This window comes from Mus caroli, unplaced genomic scaffold (genome assembly GCF_978045245.1).
Source record: "Mus caroli unplaced genomic scaffold, Mus_caroli_1 scaffold_2, whole genome shotgun sequence".
Lineage (NCBI taxonomy): Eukaryota > Metazoa > Chordata > Mammalia > Rodentia > Muridae > Mus > Mus caroli.
Genome location: NW_028227257.1, coordinates 37,586,382 through 37,613,361, shown reverse-complemented (window position 1 = coordinate 37,613,361; position 26,980 = coordinate 37,586,382). Strand labels below are relative to the sequence as shown.

The following is a 26,980-nucleotide window of genomic DNA, read 5'->3' as shown; positions in this document are numbered from 1 at the left end:
TGTGGAGTTCCTACCATCTATGGACCCACAATTCTTCCCCAACTGTTTTATAAGGATAGCAGAGCATTAATAGTGTCAGGGATTGGTTCTTGCCCATAAAATGGGTCTCAAGTTGCGCCAATCACTGGTTGGCAATCCCCCCCCCAAGTCTCTGCTCCATCCTCATCCCTACATTTCTTGTAGACAGGATAGATTTTGGGTCAAAAGTTTTATGGGTAGGTTGGTGTCTCTATGGCTCCAATGGTTGCTGCCTGGCTGTAGGAAGTAGCCTTTTCAGACTTCATTATCTCCATGCTGTGAATCTCAGCTAAGGTCATCCTCATTGATTCCAGGAGAGTCTCCTCATCCCAGGTCTCTGGCAGGTCTGTGAGATGCCCCTCACCCCCAACCCCCACCAACTACAGATTTCCATTCATTCTCCTGGCCCTCTGGCTCTCTCTCCAGTCTCTCCCCACACCTTATCCTGAACCCTTTCCATCCCCTCCCCATTTCCTCCCTGCATCTGACTCCTATGACTATTTTATTTCTCCTTCTGTCTTAGTCAGGGTTTCTATTTCTGCACAAACATCATGAACAAGAAGCAAGTTGGGGAGGAAAGGGTTTATTCAGCTTACAGTTCTGTACTGCTGTTTATCACCAAGGAAGTCAGGACTGGAACTCAAGCAGGTCAGGAAGCAGGAGCTGATGCAGAGGCCATGGAGGGATGTTCTTTACTGGCTCGCTTCCCCTGGCTTGTTCAGCCTGCTCTCTTATAGAACCCAAGACTACCAGCCCAGAGATGGCACCACCCACAAGGGGCCTTTCCCCCTTGATCACTAATTGAGAAAATGCCTTACAGTTGAATCTCATGGAGGCATTTTCTCAACTGAAGCTCCTTTTTCTGTGATAACTCCAGCTGTGTCAAGTTGACACTAAACTAGCCAGTACACCTTCTAAGTGAGATTCAAGCATCCTTTCTTGGACCTTTCCTCTTGTTTAATTTCTTAGGGTCTGTGGAGTGGAGTGTGGGTGTCCTGTACTTTATGGTTAATATCCACTTGTTAAGTGAGTACCTACCTTGCATGTCCTTTTGGGTCTGCCTTCCTCAGGGTATTTTAAAGTCCCATTCATTTGCCTGAAAATTTCATAATGTATTTGTTTTTTCATAGTTGAATAGTATTTTATTGTGTAGATGTACCACATTTTATTTATCCATTTTTCAGTTGAAAAACATCTAGGTTGTTTTTAGATTCCGACTACTATGAATAAAGCTGCTATGAACATAGTTGAACAAGTGTCCCTGTGGTATAGTGGGGCATCTTTTGGGTATATACCCAGAAGTCGTATACTTGGGTCTTGAGGGAAAACTAGTCCCAGTTTTCTAAGAAACCATCAAAATGATTTTGAAAGTGATTGTACAAGTTTGCACTCCCACCAGCAATGGAGAAGAGTTCCCCCATCTCTATATACTCACCAGCATGTGCTATCACTTAAGATTTTGAACTTAGTCATTCTGAGAGATATAAGATAGAATCTCAGGGTCATTTTGATTTGGATTTTTCTGATAGCTAAGGATGTTTTAGCATTTCTTTAAGTGCTTCTCAGCCATTTGAGATTCTTCTATTGAGAATTCTGTTTAGTTCTGTACTCCATTTGGGGGGGGTGCGGTGGCATTTGGATTGTTGCTGTCTAATTTCTTGAATTTCTATAGAGGTCTGTGAGGTCTTTTTTATTTATAACCTCTGTTAGTTTCATTATGTCTTTGTTTAGTTTTTATCTGGATGACTTGTTGATTGGTGAGAATAGGGTGTTGAAGATTCCCACTTTAATTTGTGGGGTGCAGCATGTGATTTAAGTTTTAGCAGTGCTTCTTTTACAAATATAGGTGCCCTTGTGTTTGAGGTATAGATGATGTTCAGACTTGAGCTATCATCTTGGTAGGTATCTTTTTCCCTTGATGAGTACAAAGTATCCTTCCCTGTTTCTTTTAATTTTGTTTGAAAGTCTATTTTATTAGATATTAGAATGACCACTCCCACTTGCTTCTTGGGTTTGTTTGCTTGGAAACCTTTCTATTTTTTCCATCTCTTTACTCTAAGGAAATCACTATCTTTGTTGCTGAGATGTGTTTCTTATATGCAGCAGAATGTTGGATCCTGTTTTTGCATCCATTCTGTTAGCCTACATCCTTTTATTAGGGAATTTGAATCCATTGATGTTGAGAGATATTAAAGACCAGTGATTGTTACTTCCTGCTATTTTGATGTTGGTAGTGTTAGTGTGTGTTAGTTAGTGTGTGTGTGTGTGTGTGTGTGTGTGTATGTGCTTCCCTTGTTTTTGCTGGTATAGAATTACTTATTTTCTGTGTTTTCTTGAATGTAGTCAGCCTCCTTGAGTTGTATTTTCTTTCTGGTATTTCTGTAGGGCTGGATTTGTATACAGATATGTTGTAGATGGGCCTGGTGCTGTTCTTGTGAACCAATCTCCCTATAAATAAAGGAGCCAATCACTGGAAGAATAGGAGGGACTTCCAGGTTGGAAGGAGGAAGAGAGGAAGCAGGAGAGAGTTAGGTGTTTTTGGAATGGGGATAGCATAAGGGCAAGATGTAGCTGCTATAGTTTCCTGGTATCATGGTGGATCTGTCAGGATTTGCCACCAAAGGAATCAGATTTAATATGGCTTAGAAGACAAGGTTTTAGTTCTTGTACCCAGAGATTGAGTCACCATTGTTTCTGAACTAAGTCTATGTGACATTTCCCTTCACACAGCCATTCAACTGGGTTTAAGAGAAAGAGGTACTTCAGCAGAGAAAGTGTGAGTTTGCCAGATGTGCACCACAAAGGCTGTGGGAGATTTGAAGCATGGGGTTGGTGTGGTAACAACCTGCCAGTGGGAACCTAGTGAGCTGGGTGGGGAGATTGTGGAGTTCTGAGTCAGAGTCTCCATGAGATAAAAACAGGTCAGCCATTCATTGCCTGCCAATGCATGGCCTATCAGACAGCCAGGGGCTGACAATTGCCAGTCCGAGTGTGAGAACATGCTGGTTCCATTTTTTAATGTTTCCCGCAACACAGGTATTGTTTAACTTTGGATTTCTCTTAAAATATCTTGTTTTCTTCATCTATGGTAATTGAGAATTTTATTGGGTGTAGTAGTCTAGGTTGTCATCTGTGGTTTTTTAGAGGCCCTTCTAGCTACTAGAGTCTATGTTGAAAAGTCATTTGTAATCCTAATAGGTTTGCGTTTGTGTGTTACCTGCTCTTTTCCCCTTACCACAATTAAACTTCTGTCTTTGTTCTATAGATTTTGTGCTTTGATTATTATGTGGCAGGAGGAGTTTTTTTTATTCTGCTTCAGTCTAATTGGTGTTCTATATACTTCTGGCATGTTTATATGCATTTCATTCTTTAGTTTAGGAAAGTTTTCTTCTATGATTTTTTTGAAAATAATTTTGGGCCTTAGAGCCAGGACTTTTCACCTTCTTCTATTCACCAGGACTCTTCACTCTTCCTATTATTCTTAGGTCAGGTCTTTTCTTGGTATCCCAGATTTCCTGAATGTTTTGTGTCATGATTTTTTTTTAGATATGACATTTTCTATGACTGATATATCAGTTTCTTCTATAGTATCTTCTTCACCTGAGATTCTCTTTTTCATCTCCTGTATTTTGTTGGTGATGCTTGCATCTGTTGTTCCTGTTCTCTCCTTAGATTTTCCATCTCTAGGATTCCCTCAGTTTGTGTTTTCTTTATTGGTTCTACATCTACTTTCAGTTCTTGCACACTTTTATTTATTTCCTCTACCTGTTTGATGATATCTTCATTTATTCTGTTAAGGGATTTATTCATTTCCTTTTTAAAGGCCTTTGTCATCTTTATAAATTTGGATTTAAGGTCATTTTCTTATGCTTCAGTTGTGTTAGGATATCCAGGGCTTGCTGTAGAAGGATAGCTGTGCTCTGAAGGTGTCGTGTTGCCTTGGCTTTTGTTAATTGTGTTCTATTGAGGACCTTTAGCGATCTGGATGGCTTTGGTCCCTGGGTGTTTCTGTTGTAGTAGGTATTGAGAAAGGGGTTAACCTAGATGGTCCTGGTGTAACAGGCCTCAGATGGGTATCCTTGGCTTGGATGGTTCCTGTCCTGCAGGTCATTATGGACCAGGATCTGCAGGTCTGTATGGTTCAAGAGCCAAAGATTCAAGAAAGGTAGGCAGAGAGGTGGTAGAAAATTAGATGTCCACCTGGGCTATCAGGTTGCTCAGTTTGGCATGCTCAGAGGACTCAGTGGGCAGGGAAGATGGATGCGGGATGGAATCTAATGTGTATGGTTCCAGATCAGCATGTGTGATGAAGCTGGACAGAGAGGGAGCAGGAGAATTAAGGTCTATTAAGGATAGCAGCCTACTCAGGGCAGCTGGGCATTACCCAGAGGACTTGGTTGGCAAAGGAAATGGGTTCAGGAAGGAAATCTAACCTGTATGGTTCTGTGTCAGCAGGACTGATGGAGGTGGGCTAAGAGGTGGTGGGAAAATGGAAGTCTGGTCATCACAAGGAAGGGGAAATTAAAACAGACATTTTACCACACTGTTTCATATGATTTAATACACCTAAGAAAATAATTCCCAGTTATTTAGCAATTTCACTTCTGGGTGATGTTTAAATGACATGAATACATTTTTCCACATAGGAACACACTGAAATGTTTTGGCACTGTTATTCAGAATAGTCCCAAACTAGAAATTACTCAATTTCATGTAGCATCATGTATTCAGACAGCAGCTAGTAAGAAGGGTCAATTGATGCATATAAAAATTAGGACTAATCTCACACACAAAATACTTGAAAAAAATAAAAAAGCATGTACTTTTGCTTGAGGTAATTCAAAGAAGCACCAACTAGATAAAACCACTAGTGCTAGAAGAATTTGTTTATCTGAGAGGGATTACACATGAAGATAGTTGTGAGAATATATGTGAAGAGTCGTCAAGACCTATAATTATGATTTGTGTGTTTTGCTCTACACATTTAAATTTTAAACTGTAAAATAAAGATATTTTCAAGAAGAGCATAAAGAGAAATTTTCATTATAGTCAGACAGAGCTGGTGATGTGTTTAAAAGTCAGAAAGGCTGTCACAGTGCTTTCTTCAGAGGTAGGCTCAGTGAACAGAGATAATAGATGTGAAGTGCCTTGGTAAAGTCTGCCTTTCTGCGGTGCACTCAAGTTCTGTAGGCCAGGACTTCCTGAGCATTAGCATATATAGGTTCAAATGGAGATCTTGAAGAAAATATGTAGGTCATAATTCTGTATGAGTAGAGTGAAACCTGAGAGCTTTTAAAAATCTTCTAGATAATTCCATTGTTGCTTGTCAATGGACCATAATTTGGGGATGAATGAGGAAGAGCAAGAAGAAAGGTTTGGATCAAATCCACATTTTAAAATTCCTCTTTGCTAGGCAATTTAAAACTTAGATAATACAGTGGAAAAAAGAAAAGGAAAAGAAAAGAAACAAAGTTTCAATCTTGTGTACCCTGAGCCAGAAAAGAGAGAAGAAGGAAAATGAGAAAAGAAACATTTTAAGACATCCATATTCAGGGCACCACTGAACTTTGGGGATGATGGGACAAAGTTACCTAAGACATCTTGAGAAGTCTAAGTTCAGCTACCACATAGGTAAATAAATACTAATGTTCGTTATTTTATCCGATCTTTGGATCAAAAATGAGCTCATGAGGAACTGTCATTAAAACAAAACTGGTGTTTGGCTTGTTTTGTTTCTTTTTTTTTGTATTTTGTTTTGAGGTTATACTGGCAGAGAAGAAACTGAGAGGAAGGTGTATCATGGATGGTCTAAGAATAGACTTATCAAAGCAGAAGATGCAGGGTGAAGGGTTATCTAAGTCAGTATTACTGCATAACAAATAAGCCCTACAATTCAGTGGCTTTCTTTTCCAGATTTGTTGTGCTCAAGCCTGGCTCTACTTGACTCTGCTCCAAATCCAGAACACATTCTTCCCAGTGCAGGGAGCTGTGGGTAACTCGCAGTGGGTCTGAAGCTTCTGCAAAAATTCATATGATGTCTGTCCTCTGGTCACTTCTAAACCAAGTCACATCAAAACAGCCTAATGTGAATGTGATGCCCCCACTCTGTCTCTGACACAGACAGAGGAATGTAAGCCTTTTACAGGGAGAAGTAGGGGCAAGCTGAAAGAATAATGTCACCACCACAAGGATATACCACTGTAAACATTTCTAGCTCTCATGTGTCTACCCTTTTTGTACTTACAACCAATTCATAATCCAGGTTTGTTTATTTATTTATTTAAATTTAAACATTCTCAGTATAAAATCTTTCATTAGCATGAGGTAAGAATGAACAGATTTCATTATCCTATCTTAGTGAGTATTTATATGTTCAAAACCCTACAGGGGAGAAGTTGGGATATGGAAGAACAGCCTTCAGCCTTTGTTTGATCTTTTCTACATTCAGCCAGCACCTAAAGGGATTACTGAGATATTGTGCTGTTCTATTCCTTAGTCATCTTCCTATGTGCTGTTGATGAAGGAAGGAAGTACAGGTAGTGTTTTAGGTTGGAAGGGTGATCCTAACTATACAAAATCACTGTATCTTAATAGAAATCTAAATATTACCCAGGTAGTCTAGAAAATGATCTTAAAATTCCAAGCCTTTCAGATCGTTATCTGCAAATGTCCAATTGATTAATAAACTGCATATTAATTGTGTCATGAAAAAGAATAGTGTTTTGCTTCTTTATTTGCCCAAATTATCAGGATACTTCCACATAAAATAATTGATGTAAATTTAATTATTTAAAAATTGACATTGGTGCCCTCCACTTTCATTTTAAAGCACTCTTTGGATGTGATTAGAAGAAGTTGTCTGAATAATTTGCTCTTCAGACCTGGAATAAAGCTATAGACATGCACATCTTATTTCTTTTCTCGTTCAATCACTGTTATGACAGGACAAGAGAATGACTCAACAAAGAGTGAGGGGAAAACTGAGACAGAATCCCCAAGCTCCTCTATGGAAACAGAAGGTACTGGAGCCGATTGTTGGAAAGAATGAGACTTCCCTATAAAAAGCATTTGTGTGTGTGTGTGTGTGTGTGTGTGTGTGCAAAAATGAGTCTATGAATGTGTATGACTGTATAGGAGATAGTGGTATGTGTAACTCTGTGTTTGAGTGCATGTTTGTGTGTGTGAGTCCACGTGTATAAGTATATGTAACTCTCTCTGTTTCTCTCTCTCTCTCTTTGTCTCTCTGTCTCTGTCTCTCTGTCTCTCTGTCTCTCTGTCTCTGTCTCTCTGTCTCTGTCTCTGTCTCTCTCTCTCTCTCTCTGTGTGTGTGTGTGTGTGTGTGTGTGTGTGTGTGTGTGTGTGTGTGTGTGTTCTGGTAGATATTAGAAGGTTATAAAAAGACTTTGCTCTGTAGTCACTGTTTTGTCTCAATGATTCCAACTTAAACATCCTCAATTCTCTTTCTGCCTCCTTCCATTTAGACCTTTCACCAAATCAAGAAGATGCCACAATTGTGGAACAACCAGAAGTGATCCCCCTGATAGATGACCAAGAAGCACAAGAAGGTGAAGAAGGTAGGACTACTCCTGAATTAACCCATCACAATCAGAGAGGTTATATGGACACCTGCCTAGAATCCAAACACCAAAGATGTCCTTGACAGATGCAGCCAGAAAAGGGATAAATGAACATATCTGTGACCTCTCACTTGTTTTGTGAAACTAGAGTAAAATCCAGAAGAAACAAAAGGTGTTACTGACAACACCTCTGTCTTTCCAAATGGAATGAAGCTGTACTTGATATATTTTTTAATTTCATTTAAAAATTTGAAACTCTAACGTTGAGAAAGTATGTAAGAAATCAAAATCAGCCAAGCGATGGTGGCGCACGCCTTTAATCCCAGCACTTGGGAAGCAGAGGCAGGCGGATTTCTTAATTTGAGGCCAGCCTGGTTTACAAAGTGAGTTCCAGGACAGCCAGGGCTACACAGAGAAACCCTGTCTTGAAAAAAAAAAAACAAACAAACAACAACAACAAAAAAAAAACAACAAAAAAAGAAATCAAAATCATAAAATAGAAGGATGAAATCCTAGGAAAACTGAAGTGGCTTTAGAATGAATAGCTCAAACCTTTTGTGTTAATGTCATCCTGCCTTCCTCTGATATTTAAAGAAGCATGGAAAAGTCCTCATCCTCTGAACCTTCTAAGTTGCAAACCTTGTCTGATAATCTTAGAATAGAATAATATTGAATCACATTTAAAAATTAAACTGGGTCATAATGATTTCTACCATGATGGAAGATAATAATAATAATAATAATAATAATAATAATAATAATAATAATAATATCAAGGGGATAAAATTACTGCATTGAAGAGAATTTTTATAAAAATACCAGGGGATAGGCAAGAGAGATGGCTCAAGGATTAAGAGCACTGACTGCTCTTCCAGAGGTCCTGAGTTCAATCAAGAGCAACCACATGGTGGCCCACAACCATCTGTAATGGGATCTGCTGTCCTCTTCTGGTGTGACTAAAGACAAGGACACTGTACTCACATATATAAAATAAATAAATCTTTCAAAAAATCAGGAAAATTTAGTATTCACAGAAGAAATGGAAAACTCCAACTCTTAAGTGTCTCTTTTAAAGGTTCATGGAATGATTTGTTACATCATCTCATCAGTCACTGTACTCTTAGATCAGTAGGTGTTTGCAATAGGAATAGCAGCACCATGACTCAGTAGACCTTGTTTGTGGAACACCATGATCAATTTTTCTTCCAAATTAAAACACAGACATGATCTCAATTGTAGAATCAGGTCAACTTCAAATATAGCTTCCAAGTTATGAACACTTCTTGGCAGGAGCATTGGTGCCATTTAATTGCTGAGCTACAGTAGTGATTTTGACTATTTTAAAAACAATCCACTCTATTTACCTCACACCACTCTTCTTCTCTCTCTTTGCTGTGTTCTCCATTTCAAATCGAAGTTCAGCTTCATGGCTCTGTGTTTGCAGCAAGTCAAATAAATGGCATATCTGATATCTAGAGTTGCTTATCTGACAGTCATAAGAGAGAATCAATGCAACTTTCACTCAGATTAAGATCTATAATGTGATAAAAAATTAGTAATGAGCATTCCAAGTTTTAGACTCTACCACTAAAATGAAAAAGAACAAAATGAATTCCCATTTGCTTGATTTTTCTCTTGAAGAAATTATTTGTTTTCATACAGTATCTGAAAACGCAAATGGATTAAAGAACATCACACAATTTATACATTCTTGCCTTTGTAATTTGACCTATGAGGAAGCCCACATTCCCCACAAAGACTCCTACTATGAAACTTTTCTGTAATTATTGAAGTTCACTTTCCCTCTGTTCTTTGTAAGTCACCAACCCTCTTCTGTCAGTGTTGGAAGAACATGTGGAAAGCCAAGGGCAAATTGAATGCATTACCTCTGTTATCTTATTCTTTGCATCAGCAGAAAAGTGGAAAGCTATTCTGTTACATGTAAGAAAAGTGCTTATGCTGTTCTTATGTTGCTAATAATAAGGCAAACTGGTAAACTATTAAAAAGAGGCTCATTTGGGCTCATGTTTCTGAAGGTATAAGGTCAAGGGCCTGTAACTGGCAACTGCAAGATGATGCAAACATAACATGGAATGAGACACGGAATAGATGGACATTTCTGTATTAATGTGTTTGTGTGAATGTTTATGTGTGATTGGATAAATAAATAATAAATCGATAGACAGATTGATTGATTGATAGATAGTATCTTTGAGTGTTAACATGCTCATACATGCATGTCTAATCTCTCTCTCCTTATAAATTCATTAGCATTCAATTACATAAGATTTTGCCTAATGACCTTGACCCACTTCTAAACAATGCAGGCAAATTAAGTCTCCACCCACTTAATTCCTGACAATTGATATTAAATTTTAACATGTTAAACCTTGGGAGACACTCAAGCCATGGCAGCCTCCAAAAGAAAGTAAGACAAAGTAAACTAGTGACACCCTCAGGAGGTACATTCATATCAATGACAACTGAGTGACATTGGACTAGATATTTAATTTATCTACATCAGGGTGCTCATCTCTATTACAGTGATAACCAAAGTCGTAGACACACCATTCACAGTGAACACTCAACCACCTGTGCTCATGTCAAATACTTGCAAAAAGACATGGCACAGAAAGAATTTAGTCTTTGGCCTAGTTTGATGAATTGATGACAAAGTAAAGTGAATTCACAGAGAAGTTTCTCAAGTCCATTCATTGCTGTCTATAACTCTTGGAATCCATAAACATGTACATATACTACTACCTTCAACAACAAATAATCACTCACATTTGATTGATAGAACCACCTTCTAAAGGTGGTAGAATATTGCACTAGACTTCTTACCTGATGGTTTATTTTACCCTATAGGAATGGAACTATTAATCGATAATATGGTATAAGAGTTGTCTCACCTACAAACTGGCTTTTCCTTGTTGAGGACCTAATCTTGTGTTTCATAGATAATTTTAAATCTATGATCTCTGTTTTTTAAGCAAGATGCCATTGCCGTATTGAGTATGAGTTAAGGTAAAGTCAATGAGTAAACTCAAAGTGCTTACATTTATCTTGCTTTCCTTAGATTCTAATAGTTATCTTTAAAGATCTGCTTTTAAAACATTTTAAGAATCTACCTCCAGGTTTTGTGTATATTCGTGAAGGCATCTCTTAGTAGAAAGATATGCATGTATATTAAGAATTAGATATGAGCAAAACCTATTTGTGCCCTGTTCTATTTGTAGAAATGTTCTTTGTACCTCAGAAAACTCTCATTCTCTTTTAATATGAGAATCTTTCTACTGAGACAGACAGTGGTTCCTTAAAAAAAAATTCACACCAGGAAAAAAAGTCCAACATCCTTCATTCACTTTGCAACATTTTATAGGATTAGAAAATGTAGATAATCGTCAGGACACATCTTCTATGGCTCCCAGGTGTGTGAGCACAGATGTTGCAACATTAAGATTTGAAGTTAGCTCTACAAAAATATGGATCTTTAAAAGAAGGAAAATATTCAGCAGAAGTTCATGCTGATAAAATTACACAATAGCACAATGGACATCTCCCTGGGAGACTGGAACGACAAATTTTCAACAGGCAGAAAGTAAGGTTTCACATATGGCTGCTCTACTCATACAGCCACATTGCCTCCTCCTAAATGAGGCTAGGTTTATGCTCTCCCAGCAGGATCTGCAACGATTTTAAATCTAGAGAAATCACATGCTTTAGGTTAATAACTAAATAGGAGAGGGGTACAAGAGATGCTTACTAAGAAGAATATCGTGTTTTTATATAAAATATCAAAAGAATTTTACTCCTAGTAAAATTAGGATTTTTTTTTTTTGGTCTTAAAGTCTTAATGATTCCAACATTGTATCATTATTAAAGGCAAAATTTTTCATTTGTATTTCAGGGTACATGTTGGAGTTTGTACTCAAGGTTTCCTGAGAGTGCAGCCATTTGTTCTCAATTGTTTTTTATAGCAATTAATTAGTACAATGGGGAACAGCAACACTTTACCTGTTTAGTTAAGGCTGACCAAAGTTGTTTGGGAACTTCCAATATACTGTATCCTTTGGACTTCTTAGGGGAAAGATGAATGTGGACAGGGATGCAGGTAAATTGCTATGTGAGAGCCAGTGATGAGCATGGTTTTTGGTTTTAATGCTTACACTTTAGCAAGTGGCCAGCAGGACCAGGAAGCACAGATAGGAGGAGCCTAGATATTTACCCTGACTATGTGATTGCTGGCAAATCCTTTGACTTGTGAGAATTTCCACTTCTAAGGTAGTAATCAGAAACAGAGGTGCAATAATAAAATTATAAGTTACAATTTATTTAATTGTCAAAGCATGCCAACTTTGTTTTGTTGGTGGTGGTGGTGGTTGTTTGTGTGTGTGTTAATTTGTTTTTAAGACAGGGTTGCTCTGTGTAGACCTGGCTGTCCTGGAACTCTCTCTGTAGATCAGGCTGGCCTCGAACTCAGAAATCTGCCTGCCTCTGCCTCCCAAGTGCTGGGATTAAAGGCGTGTGCCACCACTGCCCAGCGCATGCCAATTGTGAAGGACAGATGCTTGTTGAAAAAACACTGATAATATTGGAAGCAATCATCAACAATGCACTCAGAACTGAAAGAGTAGGTTGTCTCTACTTATTTTATTCTGCTGGTAAAAATGCAGAGGCTCTTAGACCTGGCATAAAGATGGCCAGTTTAATCACATTCTATATTCGGACCTATCAAGAACAGTATCTCTAACTTTCCCTAAAGATACATGAGTGAGGAGATATGCCATTCTGCTTACCTATAGTTCATACCAACTACTCAGAACCACTCTTTCCATCATTGTCATCATCATCATCATAATCACCATCACTATCACCTTCTTCTTTCTCCTCCTCCTATTCCTCCTCTTGCCCCCCTTCTACTTCTCCTCCTCTTCCCCCTCCTTCTATAAATATACAGCTCCTCTGATCACTGTTGAATTTTTCAATAAATACATAGTAAGCCAACCACTTCTGCTATCAGTCCAACCCGTTAGGGGTTCATCTTGTCTGTAGGACACCAGTTCGCCCCTCCTGTTTTTTTCCATTATTGATGCCATCCCTACATGGCTGCACATGCTGTTTTGTCTCTTCTGGGAAAGTACTGTCTGTGCCAGCAGTGTAGCCTCCTGTCAGGTTGCTAACACTGAGGCTTCTGTAGCCAGCCTGTGCTACAATGCTGATAACTGCAGTAGTCAGATTTTCTTTTGACTTGTGAAAAATGTTATGTAAAATTGAATAATAAATCCTGCCCAGAACTGGCCTGGGTTTCTGTTACAATTTTTGCATCTTGAATAACAGACCAACTTCCTGGAACCTCCCATTTCGGAGACCGTGTGTTTCTTCTTTTGCAACGAGGTCAGCTGAGTAGCGCTGTGATTCTCATATTAGCAGCATCCTCAGTCAGTCTCTCTGAGGGACACTTTCACCCCAGTGACTTACCTCTGTTACTTCATTTCTTTCTAATCTGACTTTCTAGCCAGAAAATTTCAACTAAAATTTGTTTTAAGATAAATCCTAAGTGAAAAGAGGCTGGTCCCTGTTCAGGCTTTAGGCATATTCTAAAACGTTTCCTAGAACTCCTTCTATATGCTAAATACACTGACCATAAAATTATAAAGTTTAAGCCTAAATTCTAAATTAATATGATTTTTAAAATGGTAAACATTTTTAGGCTTCACGTTCAAATTAAAATTCACAGACTAGGTAGGAAATCTTTCCATGCTCAATAATAACATTGGTTTATATAGTATGCCTTTAATGTATGTGTGTGTGTGTGTGTCTGTGTAAATATAGAATCTGTCCAAACCTTCTAGTCGACTGTAATTGTCTTGCCTTTTAAGATAAAAAAGTTGTTTTTACATATTGTAAGAACTTGATAACATCTTTCTGTGTTCCTGACATTTCTTCAGAGTGAGACTTCTAATCAGGTGCCAAACTTCTGTCACTGCCACCTTCTCACTTCAGCCACACCTGTGTCTTCATCAGAGTATCCCCAGAGATCACTGGGCCTCCACTACTTGGGCATCCCTCATTTCCCAAAGAGCATGCTCTCAAAGGATGTATGTAAGCTTAAGTGCATGCCAGGCTCAGGCTTGCAATGGAGGAGCAGCTCACGCCTATCTGAAGACCACTCTGAGGACCCTCTAGCATCCTGCTACATCCTGCATCCCTTTGTCCTGCTTTATCTCCTCCCCTTTACTAATCTCCATATTTCATTCACAATTAAATTTGTTTCAAGTCTAGATTAGTCTGGCCCTGGCCCAAGGCAGGTGATTCTACAACTGTGTGACTCATGGAAGCAATTTCAAAATCAAAAAGATATGTCTGTCCCTAAGTAGAATTCTAACTCTAAATGCTAAGCTTGTTCCTTTCTGAAATATTAGAATTCTGAAACTCTGTATTTAAAGTACCCGAGTTCTTATCACAAGTAATGAAAAGATTAACTTTTATTTGCATTTAAATCTAATATTTTATGATATATATTATCCGTAAGTATTCCATAAAATTAACTTCCTCTAAAGACAGCAAGTATAAATTATTAACATTTGGTGACACTGTATTTAGATTACTCTCCAAGATGTTTTATAAGGCTGAATTGCAATTTTCAGAAAGATAAAATCATGACCATCATACAAAATTAAATGTCTGCAAAGGATTTTATTTAAATCATTCATTAATAAAGAAAGCAGTGCTATATTAAAATCACATCAGAGAACACTTGAAGAATATGCATATGTATATATGTATATATATATATGTATATATGTATATATATGTATATATGTATATATATATATATATGTATATATATAACGTCTGTAATGAAGTAGAGGTAAATGGATATGTATATGCATAGTACATTCAGAATTATGAATTCTGAATATTTCCCTACAAAGAAAACTCAGGAGCACTGACATTTTCAGAATGGTTAATGTCAAAAATGACAAAGAAATATATCCCCCTCCCACCACGGACAAGTCATTGTCACTGTTATGACAATTTCATTTTTATTATTATATTTTCTGTACACCAACTTCTTCTGTAGCTACATAAAACAGTTCATTAAATAGAAAGTCTGAAAAATCCTAGCCCATGAGACTAGCATTAGATTATTCCACACAGAGTACTGGGTGACAGCTCAGCATACCACTGAAACAATACCAGAAATTCATCTCTCTGGCCCACTGTGAAATATTAGGCAATTTCCTAATATTATACTGAATGCAAAACTGCCATTTTAACCATTTCATCCATGTCACTGAATTCATGCTTGTTAACTATTTGATGTGCATACCAGACCATGTTAAAATACTGAGGTAGTATCACGTGTTCTATCAGGAAAAGACAGTTACCTCCAAACACATCAGAGATCACAGCTTCTGTATTATCATTTTGTGCCTAGGACAGATATTCTCCATATTCTATACTCTATACCATACATGGATGTCTGCTGCGTATTCTGCTACACTGTGCATATATTTGTATGTGTATAAATTCTGTATTCTTCTAAGATGCCTAGGATATAAAATGTCTTATTGAGCAAGAACTAAATCTCACCAGTTAACATAAGATACAATAATTTCTTATTACTTAGGGATTTTAATATATATTTATTGAAAATATTCCTCTAGACTGAACAAAACAGGGGAGTTTATTATCCATCACATTTGAGACTGCATACCAGAAGAATTTATGTTAAATAACTTAAGGCTGAGTTTCGTTAGAGTCCTACTTCTGAGTTGCTTCTTTTCAGCCACCCGTACCTGCTTGTTTCATATGATATGTCCCTGTATCAGTAACATCTCCAATGGTTCAAAGTTCAAGAGGATTTCTCACAGCATTTATAATTCATTGGTATCAATCTCCTGAGACTTGCTGCTGTTACATCCTGCTAGCCTATGTGTTTCGCTTCTATTTAGGTATCAGTGCTCAGCCTTTAGTTTGGTCAACTCTCTCCTTATATCACTACTACTGTCACAGACTTTGATCCAAAACATTGCAGGTTTTTCTGTGATGTTTAATAGTGTTGGGTTTTTTCTTCTTCTTCTTTTAGTTTATAAGCGAATACACATATAATAAATTCTATCATCGCATTTTAACCAATTAAAATGTTAGCAATTCAGTGTTTAAGAGACGTTAGGAAGTGAAAACATGGAATTTGTATTATCGAGCTCAATATTTATTTCACAATGAAATTAAATGGAAAGTAGACGAGGAAAATCTGATTGTAGGCAACGTAACCAGATAATGTTCTTGTTCTCCCTACGAGCCAGTTCTTCTTACTAATAGTAACTCCTCACAGCATTTGGGTGCATGGCAACAATGCTGGACATATAAATATTTCATTCATCTATCCACTTTCTCACTCATTCACTCACTCATTCATTCATTCACTCATTCATTCATCTGTTCAATATTGATGAAGTATAATATGTACTAAAATCTATATTGTAGATGTTGCAACTGGAACTGAATGAGACAGATAAAGTCACTGATAGGCTAACTTCAGATGTCTCCAGAGCAGAGAGGTTGGAGCCCAAATAAGAACTTGTTTACTGTAGGGTTAGTGGGGTTTGCCACGAGGCTCAACTGCTCAGTGGGAATTCAGGCTATGAGGAAGCTGAGGTACACCGATCCAGGGCCAGGGGAGGGGAGCGCAGTCTGGGGTGCGGGACAGCTGGAGCTGGCTTGGAGGAACCAAGGCCTGCAAGCAGGCCGGGGCAGGGGGTGCTGGCAGGGCTGCCATCTGGTTCTCAGGCTCTTGGGCACCCAGGTCCTGCTAGATGATGTGGAAGAGCTGAGAACAGAGTGGTGGCCTGAGGGCTGGATCTAGCCTGGGGCTGAGGGGGAAAAAGGTCAGGAGCTCAGGCTGGTCTGGAGGGGAGAGTCTTTGGCTTGTCAGCTTGCAGGCTTGGTCTTAGTCTTGGTCTTGGTCTTGGTGGCAGTCTTGGCTGGGAGAACAGAGAGGCCTTCTACAGGAGATTAGATGGTGGCTCTTTAGGTGAAAGCCTTCTTCATGGCTCCTCATGGTGGATCCCAGTGAAATGAGGCAGTCCATGGTTTTTTGGTTTTTTTTTTAATTTTATTTATTATTTTTTAATTAGGTATTTATTTCATTTACATTTCCAGTGCTATCCCAAAAGTCCACCCCAACCCTCCCCCACCCACTCCCACTTCTTGGCCCTGGAGTTCCCCTGTATTGAGGCATATAAACTTTGCACAACCAATGGGCCTCTCTTTCCACTGATGGCCAACTAGGCTATCTTCTGATACATATGCAGCTAGAGACACGAGCTCCAAGGTGTACTGGTTAGTTCATATTGTTGTTCCACCTATAGGGTTGCAGATCCCTTTAGCTCCTTGGGTACTTTCTCTAGCTCCTCCATTGGGGGCCCTGTGATCCATCCAATAGATGACTGTGAGCATCCACTTCTGTGTTTGCTAGGCCCCGGCATAGTCTCACAAGAGACAGCTATATCAGGGTCCTTTCAGCAAAATCTTGCTAGTATATACAACGGTGTCAGCGTTTGGTGGTGGATTATGGGATGGATCTCCGGGTATGGCAGTCTCTAGATGGTCCTTTTAAGGCATTTTTTGTCATGGTGGAAAGTGGATGAGTAAAGCCATACCCTACTCAGCACGGGCCTGAGGTTAAATACCTTTTTTCAGGGAGAGAGGAGTATCTGGGATGGAGAGTTTATTGGCTAAGCCCTCCAGGCCCTTAGGTACCTCACTAAAATGGAAATCTGCCTTGAGGCTACAGGTCACATCCTCTACCTGTGGAGGGGCTTAGGGCTTTGCCCTTATGTGACTGATGGTCACAAATCTATGGAGGGCTGTGGCCTTATGGCCAGGAGCCTGGTGTCCAGGAGTGGGGCAAAATGCCTTCTGTATCTTTAGGGTCACCGAGGTTTCTAGCCTTAGCTCAACCAGGAACCAGGCTGCCTTCCCCCGTCCTACAGTTTACCCCACACCAACTTTTCATCTCTTGCTACCTGCTATACCATCTACAAGTACACATTATAGTCATTTTATAATAACCCCTTCTTAGCCAATTTCAGAACTAAGGCTGGTATATCAATGTTCCTGATTATTAATATATTATTGTTTCTTTTACATGTCAATCGTGTTACTATGTGCTTTGCATATATAGATGCTTCAATAATAGATACATAGTCATTTACAAATGCTATATCTTATTGATGATTATTTAATGACTTTGCCTCTTGAGGCCATTTTTGACTGAAAATCAGATTGGTTTCTGACTCTGGGCAACACATGAAAGACCATGGTGCAAAAGCAGAGGCAAAATCTCGGGGCTAGAGTAGGAGCATGAAGCGGCTGTCCTCCAGAGTACATCCGACCTGAAGACTTGCTGGCAGCTCAAATGCAGACAGATGGTTTTCTTCATCGATTCCTGTGTTTTTTCATGTTAAATTATAGACCACAGTCAGTAAAGATCATAAAATATTACATTTATTGCACTCCACTGCTTTTGTATAGCACTCATATATAGTTATATAAAATTCAAATTTCAAGCTCCATAAATAAAGTTTTATGGGAAAATGCAAAGCTTGAAACATTTACTACCTGGCTCTTTGCAGAAAAAAAATAATTTTTGCTGGGACCCAACTTGTAGCATTTATAGGAACATAGCTCATATTATTCAAAACCTTATATCAAAGCCTTTTAGTACAAGTTCCCTAAATAATGAAGTCTTTGTCAACACTGACAGTCAAGTGTGCATATACCTGAGATGTCTCCCTAGGAGTGCCTTAGCACCTCAATACCATGCAACCTTGCTCCTTCCACATCACTCCCTAAGCTGGTAGAGTGGAAGACAGTGGCTCCTTCTGATGCTTCCTTCCATGCTCAGCTTCCCATAGCAACCTGCTCTAGGCCTCCAGCAAGCTCTAGGCCTTTCAGGGCACATTGTTATCAGGCGCCCATATGGCTGTGCTCTGAAATGCACTGTCTTTCTTTGAACTGCCTTTGTTAGTCAAGACATTTCTTGCTCTCTCTTAGAATAACATCTTAAATTTCCTTTGAACAGTATTTTTTTTTTCAACTAAACATAAAAAGGGATTCCACCTACTTCCACTGAACTGGTTGTGCTTTCTCTAAGCCTGACAAAAGTAAGACTTTGTCTCTCTGAGCTAAAGGCCTTAGCCAGCCATATGTATGGAGAGGCCAGCCATTAGAGTCAGAGTCCCAGTGCGGAACACTCAATAATGCAAGCGGGCGAGGCAGATGGAGAGTGTAATAATGTGGATGTGAAAACAAATATGGTCATTTTATACTTTTGGCTACAAATATTAAAATACTGTCCCCTCTAAATTTAATAGGTCCCTGCATGTAGTTTGAAAAAGGTAACCTTAAAGTCAGATGTTGGTTGGACTTAGAAGCTCGACATTTATTTAAATAAAACTTGTTGGTTATTAAGTATAGAAACAGCCACAAAATGCTGTGTATTTTGGACAGATTATTTATTGCACACGGCTTTAGAAAACATAATGATTTCACTTGAATCATCAGCTGTAGAACCCTCCAAAACCCCACGAATTGTACAAAAGGTACGATCCTGATTTGAAATTCAAATGTAAGTGCTACTTTTCTCTGAGCTTCAGGAGGAAACTCACTTTCTTCCCATTGCTGCTTCTAAGTCAGGTGCCTCCATTTCAGCACAGCGCAGCGGTGGAGAGAGCAGGTGGTACACGGAGCACTTTGAATGTTAATTATTTTTTTCATTTATTTCACTGTGAGGATTTGTTTTTATAATCAAAATGGAAACAATTAGAGATCTTGCCGCCTGAGTGTTTTACTGCATTTATTTTATGACATCTGCTTCAATGATTAAAAGGAGAGAGAGAGAGAGTGAGAGAGAGAGAGAGAGAAAGAAAGGAGGTGCACCCTTCAACAATAGGAAGGGGTTCGGGTTGACTGTGTGCAGTTATTTCAACATGAACTGCTGGGGTGAACAGTCCAGTGTCTAATGATAAATATGCTATTGTTAGAACTTACATTTTATTTTAGAAGCCACTCAATACATTTTCAGACTTGTTATACTTCATTTGCCCCAATTTTAATTGAGGTTATATTTAAAATAACTGTAGAGAGATAAGAAAGAATGGGGGATGCTATATGGTTTTTGTTCTCTCCCTCTTTCTCCTCTCTCCTCTCTCTAACAGCATCTTTGTGTAGCCCAAGTTGGCCTCAACTCAAGAAGCTCCTAAGACCGTGGGATCAGAGATAGGTTCCACTGCACTTAGCTTTGTAAATCTTCTACTTAAAGACATATTTCACAGAATATTATTTTTGATTTTTCACGTTTAGTTTATTTCTTAAATGTTAATCATAATTAAACTGTTTACAGATTATATACTTATAAGATCAGTTCCTCAAGTCTGGGTGTGATAGGACACATCTAAAATCCCAGCACTTAGGAGGAAGAGGCAGGTGGATCTCTGTGAGTTCACCGGCCTACTCTACACAACAGTTGCATGTCAATCAGGGTTACATAGTGAGACCTTGTCTTAAAAAAATAGTTCAAGTAACATTCAGGATCATGTGGTTCATCATATTTTTAATATTAACCTACAGTTCCAAACTCAGGGAGGACTTGTCAAAATTGTAGTCAATATTTCACATTCTGCCACATTTCTTTTATTTTCTGATCAACAAAGTACTGTAGAAACCATTATACAATTATAAAACAAAGTTTTCAAAAAAAAAATCCAGTAATTAAGAGTACCTATAAGAGTATATGAAAAAATATTTTTATCTGTCAAACTCTTGCCTTTTGAAGAGGTAACCAGTAATTATACTTTAAATTGACAGTACAGAAAGCTATCTAACATTGCATACACTAGCAAGATTTTGCTGATAGGACCCTGATATAGCTGTCTCTAGTGAGACTACACTGGGGCCTAGCAAACACATAAATGGATGCTTACAGTCAGCTATTGGATGGATCACAGGGCCCCCAATGGAGGAGCTAGAGAAAATACCCAAGGAGCTGGGGGGATCTGCATCCCTATAGGTGGAACAACATTATGAATTAACCAGTACCCTGGAGCTCTTGACTCTAGCAGCATATGTATCTAAAGATGGCCTAGTCGGTCATCACTGGAAAGAGAGGCCCATTGGACTTGCAAACTTTATATGCCCCAGTACAGGGGAACGCCAGGGCCAAAAAGTGGGAGTGGGTGGGTAGGGGAGTAGGGGGGGTATGGGGGACTTTTGGGATAGCATTGGAAATGTAAATGAGGAAAATACCTAATAAAAATATTTAAAAAAAAAAAAAACTTTTCTGGAGGCAGAGGTAGGCAGATTTCTGAGATCAAGGCCAGCCTGGTCTACAAAGTGAGTTCCAGGACATCCAGGGCTACACAGAGAAACCCTGTCTCGAAAAAGGCCAAAAAAATAATAAAATAATAAAATAAAATAAAATAAAATAAAATAGCACAATTGTAGCAATTGACAAGCCAACTCATTGGATACCACATATTAAACTGAGACTACCACTTTTATAACAATTTAAATAAATTGAGTACTTTACCTTTAAAAAAAAAAGCTATCTAAATAATATCTTCTACACTATCACAATGGGGAAAGAGTAAACATTTCAGTTCAGTCATGAGTAAACGTAGGGTTGAGAGATAAGCTGAGGATTCCCATAAGGAAACCAAATAATGGCACTCAGAAGACATCCAAGTGCTCACACCTAGAACCTGTGATTATGCTATGTGCTTCTAGGTGCAATAATGGTAGTGATCTTGAGATGGACAGAACCTGGTATGCCCAGGTGAACCCAACATAATCACAAGCTTCTAAGAGAGAAAGAAAGAAATGCAGGAGAGAGTCTGAGTAGGGGAAGGAGCTGTGTGGGTGGAAGCTCAGGAGGGTGAGGCTGACAGCTTTAAAGATGGAGCAAGGGAATCATGAAACAGGTGTATAAATGGCTTCTACGTACCAGATCAGGTAAGGAAGTGGCATCTTCCCTAAAGCCCCAACACCTTGATTTTAGCTCTGCAAGGCCTGTTTCAAACTCTGGCCTCCTTTAGACCTGTGGTAAATTGCAAGAGTAAGAGAATACAAGTGCTATCTCTCAGTGTGGATTCTTCTAAATAGAAAGGCCAGGGTTGTCTAAAGAATTAATAGATTTTTTTTTCCAGAAGAGAAGAGACCTGCAAATCTTTATTTTACTTGGGGGATCTGTATGATATTTTAAATTAGGAAGTATATTCATTATTATGACCTCGCTTCTCAATGTCAGCGTCTGCTGGTCAGAAGGGTGAGCTCAAGTCCGTTTATTTGCTGCAGTCACAGGAAATGTTAGGAGGATATGGAGAAAGAGGAAGAGGAGGAAGAGGAAGAGGAGAAAGAAGAGAAAGGGAAAAGTGAAAAAGGAGAAAGAAGAGAGAGGAAGAGGACAAGAAAGAGGAGAAAGAGGAAAGCCATTAGAGAGATTTCAGAAAAAGTGAAAAATACCAAAATACAGAAAGGACCAGGATCGTTTTGGTTGATAATAAATAATAATGCATCAGTCCGATGCTCTTAGAAATGGAGAACGCACTAACTTATACTTACTAAACTGTGTAATGTGTCCCTTGCTGCCTTTCTAATAATACAAAACAGGAGCATGAGAGGTGGCCTTCCTAACTCTCTCATTCATTAATGCTAAAATAGCAACAGGTAGAGCTAGTATATTCCATCAGTGTGGCTCTCAAATGTAGAAGTGCAAAAAGTTGCAGTGCAGGGTCCTAGGCACTGCCTCCAGGGTTCCAATGCTATAGGTCTTGGTGGGCTTTGGCATCAACTCTTAAGACACCACTATCTCATGAGAAAATTGGTGGTCTTGTCCATGTTTTAAATTATTGCTGCTACTCTTACATTGCATCAAAACCTAGAACAACCATTAGAGGAAACATACCCATTTATTCTCTATTCTCTATTTATGAAGATTCATATCTTGTTTGGTGGGTTAGCTTTTGAACAAAGCCAAGATTGATGGAGGGGTGAATCACAAAGAAGCCCCCTCTGTCATTCCAGCTGCACTTCCAAAAGTATTCAACACACACACACAAATATGGATCCAGCTTTCATTTGTTCAAGACACCCAGCGTAAGGTAGGAAACACAACAGAAGGATAGACATACAAGAAGTCAAAGATGGGGAAACCGATCCATCAATGGTGGTTCCCAACATGTGACTCTGGAATCAGCAACACATGGCATCAGCAGTGTCTGGGAACTCACTAGATATACAAATTCCTAATCTCTGCCCCAAGTTGACTCCTTCTATAATCATGGTTTGTGGGGCCATTAAGATGTCACTAAGTCTTAGACCATGTAAACCTTGTATGCATTTCCAAATTTCTATCTAGCAAATTATATTTCCGTACCCTAAAGATAAGACAGTAAAAGCAGGAAATGAGAAACTCTGAGGCCTGGGGCTCTTAGTCCACACTTTCCTGGCAGCAGTCATTCCATTTCCGACAGATGTATTCCCACATTAAGGAGCACAGCTTCCAACTGAGTTGAGCCAGATCACCTGAAGCATTAAGCATGGGCAAGCTGGGACTTAATCCTCCAGTTTCTGAGTTAATAGGTCTGAAAACAGAGGCCCACCAAGAGTTGTATGTTTATAGCAAAATCCTGCTGCTGCTGGTGGTGGTAGGAGAATGACACCTATAGAATTAGAAAAGCCTTGGTGCATCCTTCAAACCAGGTAACTTACACCAGGCACTACAGATGCAAATGCTCATTTCACATCACTGTGGACTCCCAGGACCTAGAGGTAGGGCCAAAAGTGAGTGTTTAGTTAAGTCCATAAATCTACCACTTAGCTCCCCTGCATCTTAAAGAAACTAAAAGGCAAGGAACCCATACAGGAAAAAAAAATGAAGTCTAATTTCCAGACCTGACTCTCCCAATGCCAGGGGCATCTTTTTTTTTTTTTTTTTTTTTTTTTTTTTGTTAACTTTTTATTTTTTTATTTTTTTTAATTTTTAATATTTTTTATTACATATTTTCCTCAATTACATTTCCAATGCTATCCCAAAAGTCCCCCATAGCGCCCCCCACTTCCCTAACCACCCATTCCCATTCTTTTGGCCCTGGCATTCCCCTATATTGGGGCATATAAAGTTTGCAAGTCCAATGGGCCTCTCTTTCCAGTGATGGCGGAATAGGCCATCTTTCGATACATATGCAGCTAGAGACAAGAGCTCCGGGGTACTGGTTAGTTCATAATGTTGTTCCAACTATAGGGTTGCAGATCCCTTTAGCTCCTTGGGTACTTTCTCTAGCTTCTCGATTGGGAGCCCTGTGATACATCCAATAGCTAGCTGACTGTGAGCATCCACTCCTGTGTTTGCTAGGCCCCTGCATAGTCTCACAAGAGACAGCTATCTTTGGGTCCTTTCAGCAAAATCTTGCTAGTGTATGCAATGGTGTCAGCGTTTAGAAGCTGATTATGGGATGGATCCCTGGATACGGCAGTCTCTAAATGGTCCATCCTTTCATCACAGCTCCAAGCTTTGTCTCTGTAACTCCTTCCATGGGTGTTTTGTTCCCAATTCTAAGAAGGGGCACAGTGTCCACATTTTGGTCTTCATTCTTCTTGAGTTTCATGCGTTTAGCAAATTGTATCTTATATCTTGGATATCCTAAGTTTTGGGCTAATATCCACTTATCAGTGAATACATATTGTGTGAGTTCCTTTGTGATTGTGTTACCTCACTCAAGATGATGCCCTCCAGGTCCATCCATTTGGCTAGGAATTTCATGAATTCATTCTTTTTATTAGCTGAGTAGTACTCCATTGTGTAGATGTACCATAATTTCTGTATCCATTCCTCTGTTGAGGGACATCTGGGTTCTTTCCAGCTTCTGGCTATTATAAATAGGGCTGCTATGAACATAGTGGAGCATGTGTCCTTCTTACCGGTCAGGACATCTTCTGGATATATGCCCAGGAGAGGTATTGCTGGATCCTCCGGTAGTACTATGTCCAATTTTCTGAGGAACCGCCAGACTGATTTCCAGAGTGGTTGTACAAGCTTGCAATCCCACCAACAATGGAGGAGTGTTCCTCTTTCTCCACATCCTTGCCAGCATCTGCTGTCACCTGAATTTTTCATCTTAGCCATTCTGACTGGTGTAAGGTGGAATCTCAGGGTTGTTTTGATTTGCATTTCCCTGATGATTAAGGATGTTGAACATTTTTTCAGGTGCTTCTCTGCCATTTGGTATTCTTCAGGTGAGAATTCTTTGTTCAGTTCTGAGCCCCATTTTTTAATGGGGTTATTTGACTTTCTGGAGTCCACCTTCTTGAGTTCCTTATATATATTGGATATTTGTCCCCTATCTGATTTAGGATAGGTAAAGATCCTTTCCCAATCTGTTGGTGGTTTTTTTGTCTTATTGATGGTGTCTTTTGCCTTGCAGAAGCTTTGCAGTTTCATGAGGTCCCACTTGTCAATTCTCGATCTTACAGCACAAGCCATTGCTGTTCTATTCAAGAATTTTTCCCCTGTGCCCATATCTTCAAGGCTTTTCCCCACTTTCTCCTCTATAAGTTTCAGTGTCTCTGGTTTTATGTGAAGTTCCTTGATCCACTTAGACTTGACCTTAGTACAAGGAGATAGGAATGGATTGATTCGCATTCTTCTACATGAAAACAACCAGTTGTGCCAGCACCATTTGTTGAAAATGCTGTCTTTCTTCCACTGGATGGTTTTAGCTCCCTTGTCGAAGATCAAGTGACCGTAGGTGTGTGGGTTCATATCTGGGTCTTCAATTCTATTCCATTGGTCTATTTGTCTGTCACTATACCAGTACCACGCCGTTTTTATCACAATTGCTCTGTAGTAAAGCTTTAGGTCCGGCATGGTGATTCCACCAGAGGTTCTTTTATCCTTGAGAAGAGTTTTTGCTATCCTAGGTTTTTTGTTATTCCAGATGAATTTGCAGATTGCACTTTCTAATTCGTTGAAGAATTGAGTTGGAATTTTGATGGGGATTGCATTGAATCTGTAGATTGCTTTTGGCAAGATAGCCATTTTTAAAATGTTGATCCTGCCAATCCATGAGCATGGGAGATCTTTCCATCTTCTGAGATCTTCTATAATTTCTTTCTTCAGAGACTTGAACTTTTTATTATACAGATCTTTCACTTCCTTAGTTAGAGTCACGCCAAGATATTTTATATTATTTGTGACTATTGAGAAGGGTGTTGTTTCCCTAATTTCTTTCTCAGCCTGTTTATTCTTTGTGTAGAGAAAGGCCATTGATTTGTTTGAGTTAATTTTATATCCAGCTACTTCACCAAAGCTGTTTATCAGGCTTAGGAGTTCTCTGGTGGAATTTTTAGGGTCACTTATATATACTATCATATCATCTGCAAAAAGTGATATTTTGACTTCATCTTTTCCAATTTGTATCCCTTTGATCTCCTTTTGTTGTCGAATTGTTCTGGCTAGGACTTCAAGTACTATGTTGAATAGGTATGGAGAGAGTGGACAGCCTTGTCTAGTCCCTGATTTTAGAGGGATTGCTTCAAGCTTCTCACCATTTACTTTGATGTTGGCTACTGGTTTGCTGTAGATTGCTTTTATCATGTTTAGGTATGGGCCTTGAATTCCTGATCTTTCCAAGACTTTTATCATGAATGGGTGTTGGATCATGTCAAATGCTTTTTCCGCATCTAACGAGATGACCATGTGGTTTTTGTCTTTGAGTTTGTTTATATACTGGATTACATTGATGGATTTCCGTATGTTGAACCATCCCTGCATCCCTGGGATGAAACCTTCTTGGTCAGGATGGATGATTGTTTTGATGTGTTCTTGGATTCGGTTAGCAAGAACTTTATTGAGTATTTTTGCATCAATATTCATAAGGGATATTGGTCTGAAGTTTTCTATCTTTGTTGGGTCTTTTTGTGGTTTAGGTATCAGAGTAATTGTGGCTTCATAGAATGAGTTGGGTAGAGTACCTTCTGTTTCTATTTTGTGGAATAGTTTGTGAAGAACTGGGATTAGATCTTCTTTGAAGGTCTGATAGAACTCTGCACTAAACCCATCTGGTCCTGGGCTTTTTTTAGTTGGGAGACTATTAATGACTGCTTCTATTTCTTTGTGGGATATAGGGCTGTTTAGATCATTAACCTGATCTTGGTTCAACTTTGGTACGCCAGGGGCATCTTATAATTTCAGAAAAATTCACAAGACAAAGGCTACAACATGTGTACATTTAGCCATCAACGGGCCAATCAGTCTTTTCTTTGGGTGGCAGAGGAATTGGGCCCCAGGTTATCTCCATTCTGCTACAAGACAGTTT

General features: G+C 39.0%; 1 protein-coding gene across 8 annotated transcripts in view; it reads left to right on the top strand.

Annotated features, from left to right (window-relative positions):
* Positions 1-26,980, top strand: part of Macrod2 (mono-ADP ribosylhydrolase 2) — a 2,026,591-nt gene that overhangs the window by 1,945,157 nt on the left and 54,454 nt on the right. For 7 of the 8 annotated variants that reach the window (XM_085833735.1, XM_029471909.2, XM_029471907.2 and 4 more), the window contains exons 15-16: positions 6,963-7,037; positions 7,500-7,592. In XM_085833735.1, the coding sequence (XP_085689861.1) occupies positions 6,963-7,037; positions 7,500-7,592 (168 nt within the window). The remainder of the gene's footprint in view (positions 1-6,962; positions 7,038-7,499; positions 7,593-26,980) is intronic. The other variant, XM_029471912.2, reaches the window with a different exon arrangement.